The following is a 21,897-nucleotide window of genomic DNA, read 5'->3' as shown; positions in this document are numbered from 1 at the left end:
GTTTACTTCCAATAAAAATAGTAAATTGTATTAAGATGCCACAATGAAAGAGCTTTAGAACAATTATAATTTGTAATCAAGTTTGTTGCTGTTAATCAGAAATGTTTTATATTTCTGCTAATAACTAAAGTTTATATTGCTTGTAGTTAACGCATTTAAATCACATTCGGGGTGTGAAATTGCAAACTTTATATGCAAATATAGCGACCACTTTAGAACTCATTTGCGGAAGTAGAAATAGCAAACATTGGCAGCACACCAATTATCAAAACAAATAACTGAGCCATGATGATCCTTGTTCATATATTCCCAATTCTATCTCCTTTTGCTAAATAAATTGTGTTAGCCTTTTTAATCCCAAATTTCAACATTTTTTTGCGTTTGATAAAAATAAAGTGCCATGCAAAAAGTTCACACATCAATATAATACATAATGTATAAAGCACAAAAGCTGCAATTTCATGTGCTTTGATCGGTTTTATTTACGATTTTGAATACATATATATTTCGAATATGAATAATCTTTAATAGTATGAACAGTGGAATTTATTTGAAGGGAATTGACACTAAAAATGCTATTTGTGCTATTTTTAAGGTAGCAATATCAGAGGAAGAACAGGGTATATCAATAAACGGAAAAATCTTGAACAACATAAGATTCGCAGACGACACCGCTATTTTTGCAGACAGTCTAGAAGCACTGCAACGATTAGTAAATAGATTACATCAAGTCAGTATAAATTATGGACTACAAATGAACGTTAAGAAAACTAAGTTCATGATTAGTTCTAAGCAACACAAGTAGGAAGGCTAGATATCGAGAGAAAACAAGTAGAAAGAGTGAATAAACTACAAATATCTGGGAACCTGGCTAACAGAAAACAACGACCAAAGTAGACAAATCAAGACACGCATCAAAATTGCAAGAAAAGCATTTATAAAAATGGAAAAAATGTTTGTTAATCGAGACCTTCCTCTGGAGTTGAGAATAAGAGCCTTAAGTTGCTACGTATTCTCGACTTTGTTGTACGGAATGGAAAGCTGGACACTAAAAGTAGACAACATAAAGAAGTAAACGAATGCAGAAGTGTTAAGACGGCTACAAAAGGATTGCGAGGTGATAAAGAACATCAAAACAAGAAAGCTGGAATATTTGGACCACATTACTAGAGGTGCGAAATATGAGATATTAAAGCTCATAATGCAGGGCAAAATTAAGGGGAAAAGATCCATAGGTAGAAGAAGAATTTCCTGACTGAGAAACTTAAGAGAGTGGTATAGTTGCAGCTCCGTAGATATTTTCAGAGCAGCCGCCAATAAGGTACGGATAGCTGTGATGATAGCCAACCTCCGATAGGAGAAGAAACTACAAGAGAAGAAGACACTAAAAACACAGCATACAGAAGAAATTGTAATCACAGAGGCTGAACGAGGACTAAAAATTTATAAAGAACAGAACTCTTCTCTTCTTTTTCTTTTATTATACAGGGTGATCAACTTCTGTGACAAAGTCCAATATATCTGTTACTATACAATATATGAAAAAAGTTGTTAATAAAAGTTATAGACACCTTTAATGTACACATTTTAAAATTAGTGAGAAATATACAGGGTCCTCCATAACACGGTGCCAAACCAAAGTTATGTTTTTAAATGGAACACCCTGTATTTTATTCAAAATCTGATTTCTATACATTTTTCTGATTCTAGAGATATAACACTTGTCTAGGGTTATACTGAGTGTTTCAAAGTTACGAGCACTTTTATTAAAAAATCATACTGATTTGATCGCCCTGTATGTTTCTAACGGTGTAATATAAACTTATTTTTTTAATGCTTTTGACGGTCAATATTAAAGTAGTTTTGTAACAATGTACAATTTTTTTATGACTACACAAATTGTATACAGGGTAAGTCAAAATGTAAATACAAGATTGTCTTCATAATTTTAATTGGAACACCCTGTATTTTATATTATTATCGAAAAGTTCTATCACTATACTTACATATCTTTTAAATATTCCCAATACCTAAAGTTATTAGTTTTCGAGATATTTTAGTTTTATTGTTGATAACAATATGTATTACTTAGTTATTAATAACAATACTTTAATTTATTAAAATTTATTAAAAAAACTAAAAAATTATGTTTGTTATCTTATGTTATTAATTCTTATGTTATAAAAGGTGTTCAAAATGACCTCCCATAACGTCTACACAAGCCTGGAGATGAGTTTCGAGAGACCTACTGATGTTTGTAAGCATTTGTTGTGTGACAATTTGAAAGGCATTTTGAATCATTATTTTCATATCGTCAACTATTGTTGGAGGTGTCCTATACACTACGTTTTTAATATAACCCCAGAAAAAGAAGTCAACTTCGTTTAATTCTGGTGATCTGGGTGGTCAGTGAGCTGGCTCATCTCTTCCTATCCATCTTTCAGGAAATAGTTCATCGAGTTTACCGTTGACAAGTGAGTTGTGGTGAGCAGGGGCTCCGTCGTCAAGGTACCACATATGTTGGCGGATGTTTAAAGGTACATTTTCAAGTAGAATAGGTAAATGATTCACTAGAAAATTTAAATTAACCTCACCATTTACCGATTCCTCAAAGAAAAAAGAACCTATAACGTAATTGCCTATGATTCCACCCCAAACATTTAAGGATCATCTCGTTTGACTATATGTCTGAGCACAGTACGGATTGGTTGTGGAATAATAATGAAAATTGTGTCTGTTTATACCATCATTTTTGTGGAATGTTGCCTCGTCTCCAAAAAAAAAAAACAAACTCAAAAAAATCTCTCTGTATAATTATTTGTTGTTGTGACCATTGACAAAATTGTATTCTTCCTTCGAAATCGTCCCCAACAAGTTCCTGATGTAATTGTATATGATATGGGTGCATGTTGTTTTTCTTGAGTATGTTTTGGATAGATCCATAACTTATATCTTGCTCTCTTGTAATATTTTGAATACTTGTATGAGGATTTTCTGTAACAGGCAGTAAAACATTTAATTCATTTTCATCCGTAATAATGATTTTTATTTTTTCCTTTGCTTGATAAACAGAACCGGTACGATTAAACCTGTCTAATAAGTTGTTTGCTCTCTTATTTGGTTGTTGACGCTATGGACACCGTTCCTTATAAATTCTTGTGGCAACTAATGAGTTTTTGAAACACTCTCCTAAAATCCATATCATGTCTGTCATTTCTTCACGACTAAAATTCATTGTTAGGTAACAATTATAACAATATGGCAAACAATTATAATCAATAACAAAAATAAAAACGTACAATACAGATAATTAAAATCTTACATCTGACAGTTCTTGTGTCAATTATTTCAAAGCCACCTTAAACAAGAACTTGCAGCAATTTATAGTTCCCATTTCTTCGCGGAAAATTAATATCGTTTTGTTAGTAAATATAAAATTGTCGTTATTGTATATAATTTACCATAAACTTGGAGAAAAAATGAAATGCAGTCTAATTTTAATTATCATTAACAAAGTCATTGGAGGTTTCTAATATTAAGGGTAATTAATTTACTGTAATAAACGTAAATATCTATGAGTTATCAACAATAAAACTAAAATATCTCGAAAACTAATAACTTTAGGTATAGGGAATATTTAAAAGATATGCAAGTATAATGAAAGAACTTTTCGATAGTAATATAAAATACAGGGTGTTCCATTTAAAAATATGAAGAATATCTTTTATTTGCATTTTGACTTACCCTGTATACAATTTGTGTAGTGATAAAAAAAATATACATTGTTGTAAAACTACTTTAATATTGACAGTCAACAGCAGTAAAAAAATAAGTTTATATTATACTGTTAGAATCATACAGGGCGATCAAATCAGTATGATTTTTTGATAAAAGTGCTCACAACTTTGAAACACTCAGTATAACCCTAGACAAGTGTTATATCTTTTTAATCAGAAAAATGTAGAGAAACCAGATTTTGAATAAAATACAGGGTGTTCCATTTAAAAAAACATAACTTTGGTTTGACACGTTTGGCGTCTTATGGAGGACCCTGTATATTTCTCACTAATTTTAAAATGTGTACATTAAAGGTGTCTATAACTTTTATTAACAACTTTTTTTCATATATTTTATAATAACAGATATATTGGACTTTGTCACAGAAGTTGATCACCCTGTATACTTATATACATTTTAATATTGCCTTATTTCTTCGATTCGCTGTTTATTATCAGGACATTTCATCATGTCATGAGCGCATGCGCAATCGCCATGTTGAAACAATAAGTGCGTTCGCGGGTGCCTGTCGGCGACTAGTCGGCGACAAATTAGCAGCAAAACGCATGCGCACTTTAAAATGATATAAATAATATCGTTAATAGATAAATATACAAGGTATATTTACCTAGTATAATTTGATAATTAGTTATTAATATTAATTAAAAGTAAATATACCTTGTATATTTATCTATTAACGGTATTATTTATATTAAGTGAGGTTAGAAATTGTCGGCCAATTTGTCCACGGTACCCGCGAACGCACTTATTTAGTATCGTACTGTTTCGATAAACAATTAAGAGGTGCGGCATCATTACTTGTTAGAGATATTTTTCTTTATTGCGTGTTTACTACTATACAAATAATATCTATTATTTTTAATTATTTCATTTCAAAGTAAGTTATCAATCGAAGTAGCACAGAAAACGACAATAAATATCGTTCCCATACCACTAGATTGACAACAGGTGGAAGTTCTCTGGTTACTACCCCCGTGACTTTCAAGAATTATAAGCCATATGGATGCCGAGACGAACACTAAGATGAGGGAATTTTAAATAAATCACGTCCCATCTGCTCAGCGTGGTAAAGTTCCAACGAGAAAGCTTCCTAAGTACTCCTACAAAAGAGTAAATGAATTAAAAATGTATAAACATTTCCAATTTCTTTGCAATACTTAAATGAAGCAGCTGCATAATGCTCTGTAGTCCATGTGGTGAGACCGCTCTCGTCTGGAAAATTTCTGATTCGGTTTCTTTGTGGATTCCTATTCAAAAATGTCCCCTTTAAACAAATCTGAAGGGTGCCGGTCGAAATTTTTGGGCAGAAATTGTTTAAACATTTTTTTTAAACAAATACAAAAGATCACGTTTTTTTGCTCCGGAACATATATTTTTGAGTTTTGTCGGTGATTCTGAACAAGAAAGGTATCTTGTAAATTTTCTCAAAAATTGATAGTTTTCGAGTTATAGGCGATTTAAAATCTGAAAAATGCGAAAATACGCATTTTCGAGACTTAAAAACTCATATTCAAATTAGTATTTTTGAGGTTGCCAGATACTTAAATTAAAGACTAAATATTCAGCTTCCAGATTCTGAAGAGTGATCGCGTCTAACTTTAATTTATACCGTTGTTTTTTAATTGTTAAATATGCGTGTTTATCCGATTTTTTTGCCGGTGCGGCGCGCTCCGTTTCAAAAATCTCCTATTTTCCTCCGAAAAATATTTTTTCGAGATTCTTTGGGACATTCTAAATAAAATAAGTTTCTTGGCACTTTTCTCAAAAGTTAATAGTTTTAAAGTTATAAGCGATTTAAAATCCGAAAATGCGTTTTTTGTCATTTTTCGGATTTTCAATCGCTTATAACTTAAAAACTATTAACTTTTGAGAAAAATGTCAAGAAACTTATTTTATTTAGAATGTCCCAAAGAATCTAGAAAAAATATTTTTCGGGTGAAAATAGGAGATTTTTGAAATGGAGCGCGCCGCACTGGCAAAAAAATCGGATAAACACGCATATTTAACAATTAAAAAACAACGGTATAAATTAAAGTTAGACGCGATCACTCTTCAGAATCTTGAAGCTGAATGTTCAGTCTTCAATCTAAGTATCTGGCAACCTCAAAAATACTAATTTAAATATGAGTTTTTAACCCTCGAAAATGCGTATTTTCGCATTTTCCAGATTTTAAATCGCCTATAACTCCAAAACTATCAATTTCTGAGAAAAATTACAAGATACCTTTCTTGTTTAGATTGACCCAAAAAATCTAAAAATATATGTTCCAGAGCAAAAAAACATGAACTATTGTATTTGTTTAAAAAAATTGTTTAAACAATTTCTGCCCAAAAATTCCGCCCGACACCCTTCAGATTTGTTTAAAAGGGACCTTTTTGAATAGGAATCCACAAAGAAACCGAATCAGAATTTTTTTTCAGACGGGAGCGGTCTCACCACATGGACTACTGGTTAAATCGGAGAGTGCAGGAAGAGTCTATACCGGTTTCGGAGGTCTTTTCCCCCTCATCAGTAGTCCCATATCCTCTACTCTTCGACTTTTCCAGGCATCACACTTTGGGCCTTTCCGAATTGCAAAGAAAGAAATGTCACGGATGAACTAGAGCCATCTACCTAAAAACAAAGTAAGTTATCAATGGAAGTAGCACAGAAAACGACAATAAATATCGTTCCCATACCAGAGCATTATGCAGCTGCTGCATTTTTATTTATTTCATTTCAGTTTGATCGCAAACCCTTAAAGTTTGGAAAGGGGGTTAAGTTATACCTCATTTTAAAGGTCGTTCAACTACCTTTTCAAAAATACCACATACATTATATTTCTTTTACATTTACATTTTTCTTTTGGAAAAATCTGGGTTCGATACTTAATACCTTTACGGTTTTACCTGATTTTTCCAAAAATACTCTAAAAAATACTCAAAGTACTCCAAAACAAATTTTTGAGTTCTAAACTCGAAACTTTATATATTTACGGTTTCACTTCTTTATTTTTCCAAAAGTACTAAAAATAAATATAGTGTATTTGTGAAAGGCCAGAGAGGATAGACCCATCCATGGTTATGACGCAAAAAAGAAGAAGTATTTTTGAAAAGGTGATCGAACGACCTTTAAAATGAGGTATCATTTAACCCCCCTTTCCATTAAAGATTTTGGGGTTTGTGCCCGCCCTGCTGGCGGGTTAATGTAATGTAGTTGAAAACTGATCTACAAATTGTCCCCCTCACAAATAAATTTGACATATTTTTGCATATTTTTAGATTTTCTATATAGAGGTGGTACTGTGGTACCTTCTTAAATTGGCACACTGTTTATCTCAGTTACTGGTCCTATTTTCTATAAAATTTGTTTTACCTTCAATATAATTTATTTTATTTTTAGCAATCACGTAAAAATTTGTTATTGAATGTTTATTTTTTTGTTTCAGACGACCCGGTAATGAGGTTAAGTTAGCTGGGAGTATGGGAACGCCGGGATGGGCATGTGCACAAACCCAAAGGGCAAGTCTCGTCCATTGACCACAGCAACGGTACCGGTGCAAGCTCAACGATCCTTTACCCTCTACACTGTTTTAACTGCCTTATTCACTTTCGTCTTATTACAAACAGGTAAGTACTTTATCAATGCTCAATTTATATCTTCATAGCTATTCGTATTTTTTTGACAGTCTCTGAAAAAGATCTCTGATGAGCTGCTATTATGCAACTCTCAAATATTTATCAGCCAGCAAATCCTTCTTCAGTCTCCTTTATAATAATGAACTGAATTATAATTTTCTCACTTTGATAGTTCCAAGAGCTTTAAAAGAGCCAATAAAGTAATTAAGTTCCAAGGACACGACGGTATAATTGCCGAGCTCTTAAAAACTAGCAAGACAGTAACAATCCCTAAATCTTACAGAGCTATTTAATAGATGTCTCCATAATAACAAAATCCCTAAAAATTGAAATAAGTGTCTAATATTACTCATTTTACTCATGCACAAAAATGGGAACAAATATGACCTAAAGAATTATAAATCTAGAGCCATAGATCAAACTATTAATAATTGTATAATAGATTCGAGACATAGGCATAGGCAACTACTACATTCTAACAATAAAACACTGAAAACGTTTGTTTTCTATTCTTCCACAAAATTTATTATAACTATGTAACTACAACTGTTTCGGCAGAGTGCCTTTCTCAAGTGGTTTAGTTTACTATGGGTTTGCCTTTTTAAAGTCTTTAACTGAAGAGGTTGAGGAGTGGGGAGCTGTTTGTCTCGAGTTGGTCACTCAGAATTATATCTGTATCTTTTAATTTATTAATTTCCATAGATTCTAATAAAGATAGCTTAAGGCCTTTATCTTGAATATGCAGAATTTGAAACTCTTCATTAAAAGAGTTATTATGATCTAGAAGGTGAAGTGCGTATGTAGAAGTGTCTGTCTTTCTATTGTTGAAAGCCCTTTTGTGTTTTGCTATCCGTTTGTCAAAGGTTCTGTCTAAGGACCAATTTCTATCATACCTTAATTCACTTCATAGTAATATTGAGTTTACAATAGAAACAGAACAGAATAAGTCCATAAACTTTCTAGATGTAACAATTACCAGACTATACAACAAACATGAGTTCTCCGTATATCATAAACCTACCCATACTGACACAACTATACACAATTCATCATCCCATCCTACACAGCACAAATTAGCAGCCTACCATAGCATGATACATAGACTGACAGAAATTCCCATGTCAAAAAATAACTTCGAAATAAAACTGAACATCATGAAACAAATAGCAGTGAACAATGGCTACAACGGACAAACAATTAATAAAATTTTAAACCAAAAACTCCATAAGAAAGCCCTGAAATTAGTCTATCCACCACCACAGAAAGAACCCAGAACCTTCTGCTCTATCACATATACTGGCAAGATAACAACAAAAATAGCCAGATACATAAAAAAGAAAGGAATAACACCAGCTTTCAGAACTAACAACAACTTAAACAAATATTTTAAGAACAATAAGAGCCGAAAGAGAAAACAACTACAGAGTAGTGTCTACAAACTAACTTGTGGTGACTGTCCGAAAACTTACATCGGTCAAACTGGCAGAACCTTTGACAAACAGATAGCAGAACACAAAAGGGCTTTCAACAATAGAAAAACAGACACTTTTACATACACACTTCACCTTATAGCTATATCATAATCATTCTTTTAATGAAGAGTTTCAAATTCTGCATATTCAAAATAAAGGCCTTAAGCTATCTTTATTAGAATCTATGGAAATTAATAAATTAAAAAATACATTCTGTAACACTATGAAACAGTGTTGAAATTATCGGGAGTTGCGGTCTGTGGCTTAGATTGAAACTACATTTAATTCTGTTGAATTCGATATTTCGATGAGTATTTATTAATTTTTCATCTTCATCAGGAACAAACTACAAAATTAACTAACAGTTACTTACAAACATAATATTACAATGATATAACTGGACGAATTGTTGTAGGTATGTTATATAAAGCAATTTAACTTAAAGCTATGCATGTCGTTTCACGAGAACGTCGAGGGCGGCACTGAGTCAGGTATTTTTTCTCACATGTGTTAAGGGTCAAAAGTTCCAATATCGAGCCATCTGTTTAATATTCTGCTATTTTTAGAATTTTAAAACATTGCAGTAAATTTCGCTTAATCTACTTGTGTCTGATTTGTAATTAATTGAACGTTTATTACTGTTTATATGGTACATCTCGAGAAATAATCTTTTCTTATAATTATTTTCTGAATCTAAGAGGAAATCTTCAATCTAAGCCACAGACCGCAACTCCCGATAATTTCAACACTGTTTTATAGTGTTATAGAATATACTTGCACGGTCGATAAATACATCGGATTAAAAAATACAGATATAATTCTGAATGACCAGCTCGAGACAAACAGCTCCCCACTCCTCAACCTCTTCAGTTAAAGACTTTAAAAAGGCAAACACATAGTAAACGAAATCACTTGAGAAAGGCACTCTGCCGAAACAGCTGTAGTCACATAGTTATAATAAATTTTGTGAAAGTATGGAAAACAAACGTTTTCAGTGTTTAATTGTTAGATAAAACTGTAAATATTAAACGTGTAGGGGTTATAGGGTAAACGTAATAAAACTGTCCGTCTAGGGTTTACTTAGGTCAAATCCAACTCTGTCCTTTATGCTTCCATATTCTTATTTCGCATCCTCTTTTATTTCATTTCATTTGGGGGTCCTTGCGAAATCCTCTAATGTTCCAAGTGATTAAAGAAGAAAAACTTCGCCGCATGACGTTAGGTAGAATCTCCTGGACTAAATTGGAAAATGATGGTCTTTAAATTGCCCCCAAGAATAGGCGTCAGAGAGAGTTATTAAATTTGGGAAATATATTATATTGCTCACACCGCGAGTTTGCTCATTAGGGGTAAAAATCGGTCGGGTTTTTGAACTCCTGCTCCTGCTCAAGATAATCAATACAGAATTAATAAATATTTTTTATATGGTTGGTACAGCATAAATACTTGCACGTCAATATCTACGTCAGCGATCTAAGTTGTAATTGTTAACAAATTCCAAAAAAGTTCCTGAATCCATTTCAAATCAAATATATCACATAATTACTGTAGAAGCAACAAAACAAATTAATATTCAATGTAAATAAATAAAACCATGAGAAATAGTAAACAAGAGTTAAGTAATAATTTTATATTAAAATAAATAATAAAAACATTAAATATAATGAAACAAATACTTATAGTAAATAATAAAAACCAGTCTGAAGTGTCAACACCCCAACTTGCAAATAAATGTTACCAATTTATTCCAAAATGTCACCTTTGTTCAACTACAGTTAAAGTGTGATCCTGACAAATGTTGTTCTGAAGCTATTTCCTTGTGGCATTTTTATGATTAACTATTTAGATGGGAAATAAGCCACAATTAAATTGAAAAAGTAATTTTATTAACGTTTCGACGCCCAAATCGAGTGCCGTTGTCAAAATACAAAAATACTACTAAATTAAACAAAAATGTTGTTGCTAAGTAAAAAAATTCTTCTAATAATTTATTTAATCTGACTCATTTATATTGGCAATTCAGACGTATATTATACATTTTAAAGTAGAAGGCTTTAAAATGGTATCGCCAATATTTATGAGTTGCGTTCCTGGGACGACTTTACTAAAAGATAGTTCATTCGATTACATGAAATCAATCCCAACTCAAGAATATCCGTCACAAAAAAAACATAGCATGATCCTGACAAATGTGCTTCGTAAAAACACCTTATAATCCATTTATACAAATTAAATGATTTAATTAAAAGTTATGGTATATTTCTTTCAGTTTACATTAGCGTATATAATAAAATATATCTAGTGGTTGTAATTTAAGTATCCTTGGCTAAACGATTCTAATGTTAGGGGAGTAAAGTATGCTAAATGTGCAGTCACTCGAGCGCTTTGGGGACCTATTGGGTTGTGAAGAATAGGTACTAAAACCAAAAAAAGTTAAGTAAAGTTTTCCATGTTAGTGGGGACTTGTCCATTTTTAATTTAATTTTCCATTTCCAACAATCGTTTTTTTTTAGATTATAGCGCCACCTATCCATAATTCGAAAAAAATGTCTCGAATAAAAGTTACTTATTTGTACGCAAGGAATCCAAATCGGCAATAAAAAATTGGTGCTATAATTTAAGATTTTAAAATAACCCCTCACCCCACCTACGTGGGGGGTCGCGTTTAGTGCCATTCGATAGATTTTTCAAAAATATTGAATAAGTTTATTTTTTAGTTTTTCGATCTGATGTTCATTTCGCGAAATATCGCGGGAATCGTATTTAAAATATTAAATTTTCCCCCCACCCTTCTCCGTGGAAGTCGTGTTTGGTATCATTCGATAGATTTTTGAAAAATATTGAGGACGTATTTTTTAGTTTTTTGATCTATCATTCATTTCGCGAAATATTCGCTTTTTTCTTGTGAAACTCTGGGACTCACCCATTTCCTTACGCGCCCCGCTTATCGTCAGATTTTTAAAAAAGACACTGTTTTGCATGTACTTAACTTACCTTATCTTAATCTGACGATTTCGAGTTTTTCTAAGGATAGATTTTTTTAAAGAGATAGATAGATAAAGGATAGGTTTTCACAGCCCACTATGATGACAATAATTTTGGATCAGTAGATATCTCGTCGCTTGAACTGTGGCGTAGACAGCACAGAAATTTCATATGTAAGCATGATTAAATTAACTATTGCGTTTTAATACGGGTAAAAGACAAGGATAGAAGATAATTGACCGCCAACTATTTTTAGGAAAAAAATAGTAAAACAAAACAGAATGTTAAAAAATTAATAAAATCAATAGAAATTGTAATAAAATAAATAATTGATGTAGCGAATGTGAAGTAGCGTTAAACAAAACTGCCAAGAACATAGAAAAAAGCATCAAGCGTTACAAAGATAACCAAATAGCCGTTTCAATTAAAAATAAATCTATAAAACATGACATAATATTTACAAAAGCAGACAAAGGTAACGCTAAAAGAGACTATAATAACAATACAATAGAATTTTTAAATAACCAAAATAGTATAACACTAAACAAAGACCCCACAGAAAAATACCGAAAACAAATTAAACTAGCCATTGAAAATTCAAAATCAATATTAAATCCAACAGAACAGAAATACCTTAATATTATGAACCCACAACCTCCTAAATTATACTCTTATTAAACTACACAAACCTGACCACCCAATAAGGCCTGTAGTTTCTTTTTATACAGCTCCGTCATATAAACTTTCAAAAAAACTATCATATATTATTACAGAATACACTAAATTTTCACCTAAATTCACCGTAAAAAATACACTAGAATTAGTTAATAAAATACAACATTTTCAATCGCACAACAACTCCAGACTAATTTCATTTGACGTAAAAAATATTTTTCCTAGTGTTCCTCATATAGAAACTTTTATTTTAGTTTAAAAGCTCTTAGACATAATAGTGCAAATCCGATCATTGCATCTGAAATTTTACACCTTCTTGAAATTTGCATAAATCAAGACTATTTTGAATTCAATAATCAAATATACACAAACAACAGTGCAGGACTTATTATGGGTAATCCTCTAAGCCCATTGATATCAGATATATTTATGAACCAGCTTGAAACAACTATTTCTAAAAATCCCGTATTTAAACAGTTCTTATATTGGTGGAGATACGTGAATGATATACTAGTATGCTTTACATTAACTAACAGGCAACTTGACCAATTTCTATCATACAATTATTCACTTCATAGTAATATTGAGTTTACAATAGAAACAGAACAGAATAAGTCCATAAACTTTCTAGATGTAACAATTACCAGACTACACAACAAACATGAGTTCTCTGTATATCATAAACCTACCCATACTGACACAACTATACACAATTCATCATCCCATCCTACACAACACAAATTAGCAGCCTACCATAGCATGATACATAGACCGACAGAAATTCCCATGTCAAAAAATAACTTCGAAATAGAACTGAACATCATTAAACAAATAGCAGTAAACAATGGCTATAACGAACAAACAATTAATAACATTTTAAACCAAAAACTCCATAAGAAAGCCCTGAAATTAGTCTATCCACCACCACAGAAAGAACCTAGTACCTTCTGCTCTATCTCATATACTAGCAAGATAACAACAAAAATACATAAAAAAGAAAGGAATAACACCAGCTTTCAGAACTAACAACAACTTAAGCAAATATATTAAGAACAATAAGAGTCGAAAGAGAAAACAACTACAGAATGGTGTCTACAAACTAACTTGTGGTGACTGTCCGAAAACTTACATCGGTCAAACTGGCAGAACCTTTGACAAACGGATAGCAGAACACAAAAGGGTTTTCAACAATAGAAAAACAGACACTTCTACATACGCACTTCACCTTCTAGATCATAATCATTCTTTTAATGAAGAGTTTTAAATTTTGCATATTAAAAATAAAGGCCTTAAGCTATCTTTATTAGAATCAATGGAAATTAATAAATTAAAAAATACAGATATAATTCTGAATGAGCAACTCGAGACAAACAGCTCCCCACTCCTCAACCTCTTCAGTTAAAGGCTTTAAAAAGGCAAACACATAGTAAACGAAATCACTTGAGAAAGGCACTCTGCCGAAACCGTTGTAGTCACATAGTTATAATAAATTTTGAGGAAGTATAGAAAACAAACGTTTTCAGTGTTTTATTGTTAAATAAAATAAATAATTTTACAAATTTTTTGATTATTTGTTTTACAAATGTGCCAATGTTTTTTTTCATTTCCTGTTATTCTTGCCGTACCTTCTTAACTCCTCATCTGCTCTCTTTAAATTCACAAGTTCCGAATCTCGTCATTGCCACCCCAGGCCCCAGGCCTTTTGACCGAATTCCCCATCGTTCATGGCCCAAACTGACCTAACTAAATCTATGTATGTAATCAGAGAGGCAGGAAACGGTTCCACGAATGGCGAACGGGAAATTACAGGGTAGGAAAAGGGAGATTCGTTAGCTAATTGAAGAAATTAATAAAGGGCGAAGGAAAAGGTAGGCAATTATGTCATTGATTTCATTATTTCTGTTACTTCTTTCGAATTAGCCGCTATTAGCTAGAGAAATTGGGATTGCGTAATAAACAATTTACTTTCAAATATAAAACACGGAGCTTTAGTGAGACGTCTCAAAATAAATATATTTATAGTATACCGGGTGGTGATCATCAAACGGGCCTTCTGAAACTCAATGGGAAATTGAAATGAGTTGAATTACAACTTCCCTAATTATTTTACGTCAAAAGTCATGAGATACTATGTATATATGTATTTGTAGAGGACCGAAATCTGTATTCCAAAATTTTGCAAAAATGTAATACATTCGCAACAATTACTAAAACATGGAGGATCTGAACTCTGGGGAAGAATTCATTACGTAATAACAATAATATGGCCCAAGGAGCAAATCCCGGAGTAATGGACAGTTGCCTTATACAGCCAATATATAAAAAAGGAGATAAGAGGGAATGCCAGAATTACAGACCAATTACATTGCTAAATGTAATATACAAAATTCTTTCTGATATAATCTACAATCGATTGTTGGAATACTCCGAGAATATAATTGGTGATGAGCAAAATGGATTCAGACCAATAGTCGAGGCATTGAAGGATTGAAGTGTCGATTTTTTTGCAGTAAGACGGATTTTAATGCGGATTGGTGAGAATATCAGGAAATTTTGTGAACTAATGTAATGAATAAGAAATCTCAAATTGCATTTGTGCATAAGAAAAATGCATTTCGGTAAATAGTGGTAAAAATTGACTTAATTTTTTTACTCGGGGGTTTTTGGGGTCGCTGAAAACGAATATGAGGTCGGCGAGAGTGTGCAAACTACCTGGTGCCTGAGCGGGTGTAATAAACGTCTTCCTCTGGAGTATTATGGTAATTTGTTAAATAATTGGCCCAAAATTGTAACTCGGGGGTTTTTGGGGTCGCTGAAAATGAATATGAGATCGGTGAGAGTGTGCAAAGTACCTGGTGCCTGCAGCGGGTGTAATAAACGTCTTCCTCTGAAGTATTATGGTAATTTATCATATAATTAGTTTAAACTCGTTACTCGAGGGTTTTTGGGGTAATCTATTTTCTTCGATGTAACTATAGTGATCGAAAAGGGTGGAATTTTTATTATAAATAAACATAAATTTTTATTATTATAATATATTTATGGTTAAAAAAGTTCATTATACAAAATTTATCGTAATTTATCTTTAAAATTCATTTTCTTCATCATTATCATCTTCTTCTTTATTATTGCCTTCCTCTTTCGAGTCCAATGCAATATTTGTGCAATCAGAACCTGCACAATGTTTGCAGACTAAATTACAAACTAACCCATGCTTCCTGCACCCGCATGAGTTGCCGCAGTCTGACTTACAACTACTTTAAAATGTTAGGAGGACCAGGTGGCTGAGTCATTCTAACTGGAATTAATACATTATTTTGTAATTCCCATCCCCAATCGGTTGGGTTCATGTTACTGTCCTCTCCATGCAGCCAAATTTGTGTTTGTAAATATACCCTTTTTAAATAATGGGTAAATACATCAACAGATGAAAGAATTTTTCCAATGACAATATTTTCATTTTTGACAATAGCCATTAAGTACATTCTGTATCTAGTAATTTTCTCTCAAGGCAAAACCACATCATCTACTTGCGCCTTAATTCAAACTGCTTTAAATGATATGAAATTGGAATTTAGTCGTTGCGATATTTATTTTCAGTGACCATAATAGTCCAGAAGACGTTTATTACACCTGCTGCAGGCACCAGGTAGTTTGCGTACTCTCGCCGACCTCACAAAAACCCCCCGAGTAATGAGTTTAAGCCAATTATATGATAAATTACCACAATACTCCAGAGGAAGACGTTTATTACACCCGCTGCAGGCACCAGGTAGTTTGGCCACTCTCGTCGACCTCATATTCATTTTCAGCGACCCCAAAAACCCCCGAGTAATGAGTTTAAGCCAATTATATGATAAATTACCACAATACTCCAGAGTCAGAGGAATACGTTTATTACACCCGCTGCAGGCACCAGGTACTTTGCACACTCTCGCCGACCTCATATTCGTTTTCAGCGACCCCAAAAACCCCCGAGTAAAAAATTGAGTCAATTTTTACCACTATTTACCGAAATGCATTTTTGAAATGCATTTTTTTATGCACAAGTGCAATTTGAGATTTCTTATTCATTACATTAGTTCACAAAATTTCCTGACATTCTCACGAATCCAACGCACCAAACTGCATTAAAATCCGTCTTACTGCGCCAAAAATCGACAGTAGTTGTGCTTCAATGCCTCCACTACAAATAGAGCCATTACAGATAATATATTCATACTAAGAACGATACAAGAAAAAAGCTTATGAATACTACATAGAACTATTTAATGTAGACTGTAAACAAGCTTTTGATAGTGTGAAAAGAGACAAAATGCTGTAAGACCTTCGTAATATAATCATTCTAATTTATCTATAGCTTATCTTACCCTTCTAATAAATATATCAGCCTCATAAAAATGACATTGCAGGATTCAAAAGCCGCAGGCAAAGTAGATGCAGACCTGACTCTCCTGTTTGACATCAACATGGGAGTGAGACAAGGAGACGCTCTATCAACCATGCTATTTAACCTAGTTCTTGAGTCAGTCATCAGAAAAACCAATGTAACCGTCCATATAAACGCCAAAGCAGTACAGATTACTAGGGGCTTAAAATAAACGAAGCAAAAACAAACTACATGACCGTCAAAAAAACTATACTATTGAACGACAACAACTATACTATTGAACGTGTGGATGCCTTCAGATATCTGGGCACAGAAATCAATCAGAAGAATTCCGTAAGTAATGAATTTAACCCGCGAGTAGTCGCGCGGTGAGATAGAATCTCAATTTTTATCCTATTTCGCGATAACTTGATGAAAACTTTTGCGATTTTGAAAAAATTTCGTAAGTGCCTCGAGGTAGGGTGTAGTAATGCGTAGGAATTTTTTTGAAGTGAAAACCTCTTTAGGGACGTTGTGCGCTTTTTGGATAGGGGAAAAAGCATTAAATTCGCGACCGTCATCGCGACCGTCATTGCGACCGTCATCGCTTATGCTATATATTGTTTGTATGTATATATAAATTGTATAGAAGTATTTAAATTTAAAATAAATGTAAAACCTATTTTTGGATGGGGAAAAACGGATTTATTTCGCGACCCTCATCGCGACCGTCATCTCTTCGGCGAAATAAATTTTGTACGTATATGTATTGAAGTGAAAACTTCTTTAGGGACATTGTGCACTTTTTGGATGGGAAAAAGTATTAAATTGGCGACCGTCATCGCTTCGACGAAATAAATTTTTGAAGTGAAAACTTCTTTAGGGACGTTGTGCACTTTTTGGATGGGAAAAGTAATAAATTAGCGACCGTCATCGCCTCCATCAAATAAATATTTGAAGTGAAATTTTTTTTAGGGACGTTGTGCACTTTTTGGATGGGAGAAAGTATTTAATTAGGGACCGTCATCGCTTCGACGAAATAAATTTTTGAAGTGAACATTTCTTTAGGGCCATTGTGCACTTTTTGGATAGGAAACAGTATTAAATTAGCGACCGTCATCGCGACTGTCATCGCTTCGACGAAATAAGTATTTGAAGTGGAAACTTCTTGAGGGACGTCGTGCACTTTTTGGATGGAAAAAAAGTATTAAATTGGCGACCGCCATCGCTTCGACGAAATAAATTTTTGAAGTGAAAATTTCTTTAGGGACGTTGTGCACTTTTTAGATGAGGAAAAAGTATTGAATTAGCGACCGTCATCGCTTCGACGAAATAAATTTTTAAAGTGAAAACTTCTTGAGGGGCGTTGTGCACTTTTTTTATGGGGAAAATATTAAATTAGCGACCGTCATCGCTTCGACGAAATAAATTTTTGAATTTAAGATTTCTTTAGGGACGTTGTGCACTTCTTGAAAGGGGAAAAAGTATTGAATTTGCGACCGTCATCACTTCGCTGAAATAAATTTTGTACGTATATAAATTATGTGTATGTATACATAAATAGCATAGAGGGCATACGCATCGCGTATATGATATAGGTACTTGTTTTTTGGGAAAAAGCATTGAGCTCGTAATTTATATACTATAAGAAGTTTTCACTTCTGTCGGCACTCCCACGAGTGCCTTCAATTTTTTTTTTCTTCTTCTTTTTGTGGAATTCATGGCTTTGGGGAGAGCCAATTAGCTTTAACCCGCGAGTAGTCGCGCCGTTAGATATAATCTCACATTTCATCCTTTCTCGTAATACGTACAGTAAACTTTGTCAGTAACGGCCACTAAAAATGAAAGAACTATTGGCCGTTATAGAAAGGTGGACGGTATTGCCAGTTTTTGTAGTCTACATATAATTGGTTTGGGAAACTTTTAAACTGGCCGTTAGGACAGGTGGCCGATATTGTCAGGTGGCCGTTAACACAGGTTTTTTTAATAAAATTGTTAGAAAAATATATTTTCAGTATAAAAAGTAGATAAAAATAGTACAAAAAAAGTTTTAAATTCGTATTTTGAGATAGAATCTCACACGCGACTATCGACGTTACAGAAGTGAGCGCGACTACTCCCGGGTTAATGGACGTATTTCCAGCGGAAATCGTACATACTTACATACTATGCTAATAAAAGATTGATAGCATCGACATTATTAGAAAAAAAAAACCTAAATGACTATCTACAGAACATTGATTATACCCGTAGTGCCCTATCTATAGCTGTGAAACCTAGGTAATGACGAAAAGGGATGAAGCCCAACTCAGGATATTCGAGAGGAAAATACCGAGAAAAAGTAAATGACCCGGTGCAAGAGGAAGACGGCACATGAAGAATCGGGAGAAACGACGAGGTTAATGAATTGAATGAACGTTACAATATTGTACGATTTGTGAAAAGTCAAAGACTGTCATGGCTGGAAAAGTTCTTCGTCTTCTTCTTCTTTTATTTAGGCAGCAAAATGATATAACCTTGTAATCAAAACAGACAATTTTTGTGATTTTTTAAATTTTTTTAGTAGAAAATAATCCTTAGAAAATGGTATTCAACACAAACAAAAATCAAAACTTAAGTATATTATGTTGTGAAAATGTAGAAGCGTAAAAATAAATTGAGACCGACAGTATTCAGTTCCAGATAGCGTTACCAGATAGATGTATAAAAAATATAATTTTAATAAAAAATAAATAATTTACTGAATCTACGATTTTTTTTTTGTAATTTCATCTGATTATTATTACTATGTAGGATTAAATACAGATTATAGAAACACCTTGTAGTCCAGTAATGAACGTGAAATACGGCGATACCGTGTAATTTTCAGGACCAACTCCGAATTGCATAAAAATTTGGACGGCTTGTGCCGTTGGTTGCTTTTACTAAGGGGGTGACAGTCACCCCTACTTGGGGTGAAAAACCGTGCGTTTATAATAAGTCTGGAGATGGATAAATTGACTAATTCTAAGCAATTTTAGTTCTATAGAATTTCAACTTAGTTAATACTTTTTGAGTTATTTACGATTGAAAATGTTTATTTTTCGACAAAAAAATCACGTTCAGGCGATTTTCACAAATAACTCAAAAAGTATTTGATCGAAAAAAATATTCTTAGCAAAAGAATGTACCATAATATAAAAGAATGAAAAAAATTGTGAAATCGTAAAGTCTATAGACCCAGCAAAAGCAAAGTTGTAGCTCATGAAAAATATGTTCTTATTGGTCAAATTCCAAATCAAATATTTCAACGTGAAATAACCAAGAAATGAAGCACCTTTCGGGAAAAACCAATTAAAACTTTTTTAATAAAGCTTTATTTTTATGTTTTAAAAAAGTTTCTAGTATCAAAACTAAGCGAGTTATGCTCAACATCAAGTCGACTCCTTTTTTTTTTTGGTAAAAAAATCATGAAAATTTCCCCCTACTTAGCACCCCAAATGAAATTAATCGTTACCGCTTTACAAACAATTTACTTTACTTATGTATTTTTTACATGATTGAAAGGGCCTGAACGAGTCACTAATCACGAGTGTATGCAAAATATGAACAGCCATATTTTAACCAATTTTTGTCTTACAAAAAAAAAACAAAATGAATCTATCATATTTATAAAAGCAAAACCTACCTACTTTTTACTCCTTGAGATTTTTAATATCCCTAATACTTTTAAAGTTATTTTGAAAAAGGGCATTTTACAGTATTTTACGAAAAATTTTTTTACTATAGAACCATTTTTTTTTTCAAACCTAAGCACTCCCAACCGGTAAACCTTACAGATCGTATAAACAATACACATTATAAAGTAAATGGTAAAGCGGTAACGATTAATTTTATTTACGGTGCTAAATAGGGAGAGATTTTCACGATTTTTTTTTATAAAAAAAGGGGCCAACTTTATTTTGAGCATAACTCGCTTAGTTTTAATGCTAGAGACTTTTATATAAAACAAAAATAAAAAAAATTTAATCACTTTAAAAAGTTTTAATACGGTTTGCCCGAAAATTGCTTAATTTTTTGGTTATTTCAAGTTGAAAAATTCGATTTGGAATTTGACGAATAAGAAGGTATTTTTAATGAGCTACATACAACTTTGCTTTTACTTGTTTTATAGACTTTCTAAACATACAATTTTTTTTTGCTTTTTTAAAAGCTACATTTTTGCTAATATCTTTTTCGATAAAATTACTTGAAAGTATTGACTTAGTTAAAAAATATATATAGAAAAAAGTTTTCTAGGGTTAGTCAGTTGATCCATTTTGGGACTTCCTTTAAACGGGCGTTTTTTTACCCCCGAGAAGGGGTAACTGTAAGTGTCACCCCCCAAGTAAAAGCAACCAACGGTACAAGTTCAACTTTGAAGTAGACAGTAAGTAGAACCTAAAACCAGATTTTCATTCAATTCGAAGTTGACTCTGAAAATTACACTCCAAAACGGTCATTTACTGGGCTATATTGTTGTTTATTTGTCCCGATCTACAACCCTCAATCCCGATTTGTTTTTGCTTATGTACCGATTAAAAAGAAATCGGACCTGGCAACACTAGTTCCAGAATACATGACTTATTTTCATGAAGAACATCATGGATTACCGTTTGACTACAATGGATTTTACAAACTATAGAAGATATTCTGGTAGCGCCAGTTGAAAAGCTGCAAGGGGAATGCCGTCTACAGATCTAATGGACCGTGATAATGTGACGTCAAAACGTCAAAAAGGTTTCCAAACAAAGCAAAAGTTTGACGTCTGTCAGTTGATTATACACGTGATTTGTGTAATCATTTTTAATTTTATTTTGTTTTAACAATCATCTGCACATTTTTTCAAGACACAATCCTTGTTAGTCATATCAATCATATTGCTTTTAATTTTATAAATGGTATTACACAAAATCAAGGATTTACACACACATAGTACTTACTGCGTTTCTTCAGGTTCTT

At 32.8% G+C, this 21,897-nt stretch overlaps 1 protein-coding gene across 1 annotated transcript in view; it reads left to right on the top strand.

The window, feature by feature from the left end:
* Positions 1-21,897, top strand: part of LOC126885627 (protein turtle) — a 672,203-nt gene that overhangs the window by 393,525 nt on the left and 256,781 nt on the right. The window contains exon 4 of the mRNA XM_050652257.1: positions 7,227-7,407. Coding sequence (XP_050508214.1) covers positions 7,275-7,407 — 133 coding nt within the window. The 5' untranslated portion in view covers positions 7,227-7,274. The remainder of the gene's footprint in view (positions 1-7,226; positions 7,408-21,897) is intronic.

The sequence above is a fragment of the Diabrotica virgifera genome, chromosome 1 (genome assembly GCF_917563875.1).
Source record: "Diabrotica virgifera virgifera chromosome 1, PGI_DIABVI_V3a".
Lineage (NCBI taxonomy): Eukaryota > Metazoa > Arthropoda > Insecta > Coleoptera > Chrysomelidae > Diabrotica > Diabrotica virgifera.
The sequence above is the reverse complement of the archived record's forward strand: the minus strand, read 5'-3'. Positions and strand labels throughout refer to the sequence as shown.